General features: G+C 40.7%; 1 protein-coding gene across 1 annotated transcript in view; it reads left to right on the top strand.

Annotated features, from left to right (window-relative positions):
• LOC138055763 (glutamine--tRNA ligase-like) overlaps positions 1 to 6,235 on the top strand; it is a 25,128-nt gene that overhangs the window by 18,131 nt on the left and 762 nt on the right. Inside the window, exons 10-11 of the mRNA XM_068901637.1 lie at positions 2,812 to 2,815; positions 3,459 to 3,620. Coding sequence (XP_068757738.1) covers positions 2,812 to 2,815; positions 3,459 to 3,620 — 166 coding nt within the window. The remainder of the gene's footprint in view (positions 1 to 2,811; positions 2,816 to 3,458; positions 3,621 to 6,235) is intronic.

Genomic DNA, 6,235 nt, shown 5'->3' with positions numbered 1-6,235 from the left:
ACACATCGGATATGTTCTTGTTCCTTGTTCGTAATGAATAAATCGCTGGAACAACAAGTTCCGTTTTCTAAAGTCCGCTTTCCGATAACCTCGGCATTCGCCTTCATTGCGATCTTCTGCATTCAGGAAGTGGTCAAACGAGATGGGATAGTTCAATTGGTACATTCCAAAACTAGAACATCAAAGCCGAAGATACTGGACATTGAACATTGAATACCGTAATCAACTTAACAAATTTGAAACACTAGAAAGCCCATGTTCGGTTTTATATTTGATGTGATTAAATTTTTTTGATTTAATGGTATAATAAACAAAGTATTTAAGGCACGACCTTCTGTGAGATCGAAATATTTGAAATAATCGCCTCCCTCGAATAACCGCCTTCCCTCGAATAATCGCCCCCTTTTGGGGCCTGCGAAAAAAGAGAAATAATCGCCCCCCCTCCTATTATTGCGAGGAAATACGGTATACCTTGAGGACCGGTCATTTGCAGACAAGGGGAGCTAGTCCGGACGTACCGTGAGGGTCAATTGTTTTTAACTGGGTCCGAACGAAGCAAAAAGGCTGTATTTGACACCCTGTTGGGGAAACAAGCAACATGACGTTGAGCATATGGAGTGTTGAAATATAAATACCCCCCCTCCTCCCTCCCCGCCGCAACCCACCCTATAAATTTTTACTCTCAGCTTCTTTTTTCAGTTAAATTGTGTAGATTATCAATGCACATTTTAGAATCCGGGACCACGACTTTAGAATACTTGCTTCGAAGTACAAATAAAAATTAAAATTAATAATAGAATTAGATTATTATTTATTAGTATATATTATTATTATTATTATTAATTATTAATTTTCTTATTATTTTGAAAATGAAAATCACGGTACCCTTTCGGATTGCATAACGAAAACGTGTGATGCCAAATCTTGAGCCGAAATGGAGTTGGAGGATTATGGTCCGAAAATGAAAACAATTTGCGACCCAAATAGGCAGAGATGACGCTTCTTGATTTGATCACGTGGATGCCATTATTTCTTGGAATAGCGAATATCCTAAGATTGTCGTGGCCTCAAATTTGACAGAGCAATCACTTTGCTCCCGGAGCAGTTGTTGATTGTTCTAACCGTGGAGTTGACTTGATCAAGGTAGGTTTATTTTGGATTATTCTTCGGAATACACCTTATTTCCAAAAATGTCCGACCGTTTTTAGAGTAGTCGTTTTGTTTGATTGCAAATGGGCATTTTTCGATAAGTATTATATATTAAAATTCAGGTTGATAGAGAAGTTTTAAGAGGACAACGGCAAAAGGAACAGTGGATGATGATATGCAAATAATTTTCACATTAATTCCCAACTGCGTTTTTTCTATTTTTTTTGTCCTCGACTGCCTCACTATCAAGCTGAGTATAATTAGATGTTTTCGCAAATGGCCGATTGGCTCTTTTGTACCTCGTTCCACGTTTAATATGCGTTTTGAATTTTACGTTTTGGTAGCGAAGCTAAAAGGGAAACAAATGAATACTAAATGGCGGCCATTTTGGAATAAGGTGAAATAAGCTGAAAGCATGGACGAACTGTTACAGCCGTATCAAGGCACAACGGACAATTGTTTACAATAGATCTCGAGGAAAACCTCGTTCCCTTCACCAGTTTCCTAGTAAATGAAGGCTGTTGAGTGTCGCAAGCAGATTTCGAGGAGGCAAAATTAAAGGAAAGGAGAAAAGGCACTTCTTATTCCCTGACATGATCCAAATGCATGTCAGAAATGTCTGATTGTAACGTTGCAAACCGACTCGGAAAGGTCTTAGTTTTTAACTTCGGTTTGATATCCGGCCCACAGGCTTTCCTCTTAAAATTAATGAGAAGAAAGAAGTGCGGGCCTTTGTAGTGTGACCGCGGCAATATTAATGGGTTTCAGTTTCAAGTCATGTGTGCCGACTGTTTCGGACAATTGAGAGATGCGTAAAAGTCAAGACTTTGCTTGTCATAAAAGCACGAAAAAATCCCGCTAGTTTGTAAACTCGTAATCTCTCTTTAGACAACTTAGTTTACATGTACTGAAACGCGATGCTAAATCCTACAAACTGTAAAATGCACTCTTTCCGCCACCCTTGTTTCATGAAAAGTCTTGGAGACCTTTTGTCGGCTCTGACGTAAATTGCATCAAATTTCCCCCCAACGACTAAAATTCAATGTTTTTCCATATTGAAGAGAGAAACCTTTTTTGTTTACCAGCACTCATGGCAGGGAGCCCAGCCGATTCACAGCAAAAATTAGAATTTGACGAAGAAACTCTGCGAGGTAATGCATCACATGGTGTTTAAATGGTAATGAACGCGAAGTGTGGATTTGACTTTACGACAAGTCGTACTACGGAAAGGCCCTTTCTCTGAATCAGTCAATGATCAGCTGCCACGTCTTTTAACCGAACAGTGGAAAATACTTGCATAAGAATAGAATTAAACTCACAATATCAGTCTGGGAAACCACGATGGCCGGTCATTTATCGGTGGCTCAATATAACCTTGGACATCTCCTGGCAAGGACATGAAGGACTTTCATCCTTGAAGAATGTAGTGACCTGTACTGCAGAATGCAATAACACGGAAAAGCAAAGCTAAGCGCTGATCTACAATATTTAAGTCTAAGAGTATGTTGATGTTAGCCTTCAGTTATGAATACATTCAATTGGATGCTCTTAAATCAAAAAATGGATTTTTTTAATGGAAACTTCGAAAGGCAAAGAACAAATAGTGAGCGAAGTTACCGCCTTTAATTTCTTTTAAAACTTTACTTCCTTTGTAATTCACAGAAATGTAAAAAACACATTTTGGCGAATCCCCTCTAGGTCACTTGAAATCGTCTAAGAAATTATGTATAAACGATTTAAATTGCGACCAAAGTGTTTTAAACGTGTTTGAATTTTGGCCAGAAATGGTCATGACAACTGTTGCTGCATGCCTCAGTTTCAAAGCGAGTCCCTGGTGCACAACAATTCAAATGAAAATGATGAGTTGCGTATTCTTATGCAAACCACATTCATTTCCCTTACAACAGGCCTTTTTCGATATTTTAAACTTCTGCTTGATAGTGAGGCAGTGAGGACAAAGACCATGAAAGTGGATGATATGTAAATATTTTTCACATTCATTCCAACTTGTTTTCTTTTGTTTTTGTCCTCACTGCCTGACTATCAAGCTGAATATTTGATATTTCGAAAATGGCCAACAGTTGAGCATCACGACTCACTTCGAAACCGAAACAAACAGCAACTCGGACAGGCCCATTCATTTGTAAAAGACGATTCTGAGTCTGCGTATATTGCTTGTGCTTATGCGCGTGTCACTAGTAAAAAAAGCCCCAAACCAAAAGAAATAATTAAAACAATTAATTAAAATAATTAATTAGCATAATTCATTCTTAATTAACTTAGCACTTTCCATATCTGTCTTAAAATAGCCATAGCCGAAGTGTACAAGGACGAAGGAAATGATGAATACAAGAGGAGAGAATTTACCAACGCGGTTGACTTCTACTCCCAAGGACTTCAGGTGAACTGCAAGGATGACGATTTGAATGCCAAACTGCACAGCAACAGGGCTACAGCTCATTTTTATTTGGGTAGGTGATGAGATGTCTAGTACTCTTTATGGGGCTTCTGAGCCAACGCGGAATTGCGTATTTTTTTAAGCAGAAGCTCATCAACGGGAACCCTTAACCCGAGTAAATTTATTTTTAGAAACAGCCAGGTGATATGGTGACGTAACTCGGAGGACTGGGGAGAAAAATTTTAACGTTGCATCCCACAACCGCGCGCAGCATTCAACATGGCAGAGGCGAGGTTAGATCTCGTCATAGCCTACTTGAATGTTCATTCAGTAACAGGAACTGTGGTATAGACACGGAATGATCTGTTGAGTTTTGGCGATGGAAATACTGTAGGGGTTTGGTAACAACACCTAAGGCCGCGCGCAGTTGTCGGAGACGGCGTTAAAATTTTTCTTTTCAGTCCTCCAAATTACGTCACCAGATCACCTGGAGGTTTTCTCGCGAAAAGTATTAAAGTTCCCTTGGCGGTGAGATAGCTCTGTTTTGGTTGGATTTTAAATAGTGAGCGTGCTGAATCTCTCAACAGAGGCGTTCTGTAAAAAAATTACTTGGGAAAGGGTTGACCAAGTATGGGAAATAGAGGCTCCCTTGAATTCCTGGTTTAAGCGGTTGTCTACATTTTCGTAACATAGGAATTCAGTGCCATTGTTTCTGCTGTGATGGAATGAGTAGATGGAAAGATGGAGTTAGATTTATGTAACGCACACATCACGCAGTCCTCACGGCGGTTTTACAATTCTTTCTCTGTGGTGAGATCGGACTTTAGCCCGTAAAGGGTCCTCTGGCAGCCGTTATCAGTCCCTATTTGATCTCACCCACCCACCGAACCCGTTCATGAGTGTGAAAGAAGTAGAGACCACAACACCAGGGGTCTACCACCCACTCGTCACTCGTCACGTACAATATGTGGGTTCTTTAACGTCCCACGTTCCTGATTAACCAGAAGGGTCGTGAGACGGGGCATAAAATATCCCCCACAAATACCAACCTAATCTCGTACCCAGATTTCCCACGGTCACTCGCATTTTCAGCGACAGAGTGAGACCTGGGTACGATATTAAGACCAACCTACGAGAATTATTTTGAAAGGGAGCCACTTTATTATTCCCCCGGACCACCACAGATCTGGTTTATGTATGTGGATGATACCTTTACCATGTTTCACGAATCTGACATTTCATTTAAACGCCAGAGACTACCGTGGAAACGGAAAACGAGGAAGAGCTACACACTTCTTCGATGCGTGTGTTAAAACCAATAAAGATGAATTCAAAAGATCACTATTTGTAGAAAACCCGGTCAAATTGATATATAGTCGCCTTTCGGCATTGTCGCGTACGCTTTTATGCTTCTTTTGGACAACCTTTCTCGAAACAGCTCTATAAATTCGCGTTATTTTAATCGCTTCGTGACTATTCAGCCTTTTTTAATATGCCAAGGGTGTGGCAGTTCCTCAAAAATGACATTCGTCGGAACGGCGCTTAATTTACGTGGAGAAAATGAAACTTTATCCTCAAGTGCTGATGTTCTTCATAAAGCCTCATTTACACTAGCAAGTTTTTCTTGACAAGTAGATTTGTCAAGGAAAACTTGCCGACTGTACACACTAGCAAGGTCACCTTGACAAGTTTTGCTTGACACGTGCATAATATCCTTGTCACATTTTCCTTGTCGTTCGTCTACACGAGGAAATTTCTGACTTGACAATTTTTCCTTGTCAAGCAAAAGCTAGCACGCCAGATTTTCCTTGACAACGAAAACTTGTCCACTATTCCCCATCTACACGAGCAATTTTCCTTGCCAAGGAAAAATTGCTCGTGTAAATGGGGCTTAAAACCTCGAATATGGCTATTTCACGTTGTTTTTTGGACACGGCAGAAAGGAAATGGACAAAAGTGAAAACTGCACGTGCAGGGCGTGCAAAGCTATTGTTTTTGCTCACTAAATATGCAAATTTGTGACGTTCTCGTTGCCGTCGCCGTCGCCGTTGTCGTTGCTCCCTATTAGGGAGCTTAAGCACGCGCGTTTTTGAGAAGCGGACGGCAACCGGAAGAGAACATTTCGCGTGCCAGGACAGCGTTGTCTCCCAGATTTTTATACTAATCATCTCTAATGGAGTAAAGATACTTGATAATGTAAATGTAGCTGTGTGAAGAGAAGTTAAAAGAGAAAACAGGTCACTTCCGGTTGTCGTTCGCGTCTCAAAAACGCGCGTGCTTAAGCTCCCTAGTAATAACTCTACCCGGGAAAGGGTTGTCTCCGAGGCCCAGTATGAAAGAGAGAGAGAGGCTTCTGTCTCAGAACAACCCAAACCGCTAAAATATCGAAAAATAAAGGCGGTTCCAGCTGTAATGTCCCGCCTCCATGCGTACGAATTCTCTGATGTACTCTCCTTCCAAGAAGAGACGACGTGTTTAAAAGAAAAATCAGAGGGGCCATCGAAATCGTTTTTTGGAATAAGGTTGTTGGGTACGAGCAGAAACCCATAAGGGTTGAAACGTGTAACGCGCGTTCACAGCTTCCGAATATTCAGAGCGAACTGATTGGTTGAATGTTTCAGTGCTAAGTACCATATTTGGAAACCTCTCGCTCTTGTTGTTCCAAATATGGTACTTAGCAAATTAAAT

The sequence above is a fragment of the Montipora capricornis genome, chromosome 7 (genome assembly GCF_036669925.1).
Source record: "Montipora capricornis isolate CH-2021 chromosome 7, ASM3666992v2, whole genome shotgun sequence".
Taxonomy (NCBI): Eukaryota; Metazoa; Cnidaria; class Anthozoa; order Scleractinia; family Acroporidae; genus Montipora; species Montipora capricornis.
Note: the sequence above shows the minus strand (reverse complement) of the source record. Positions and strands in the feature narration are given on the sequence as shown.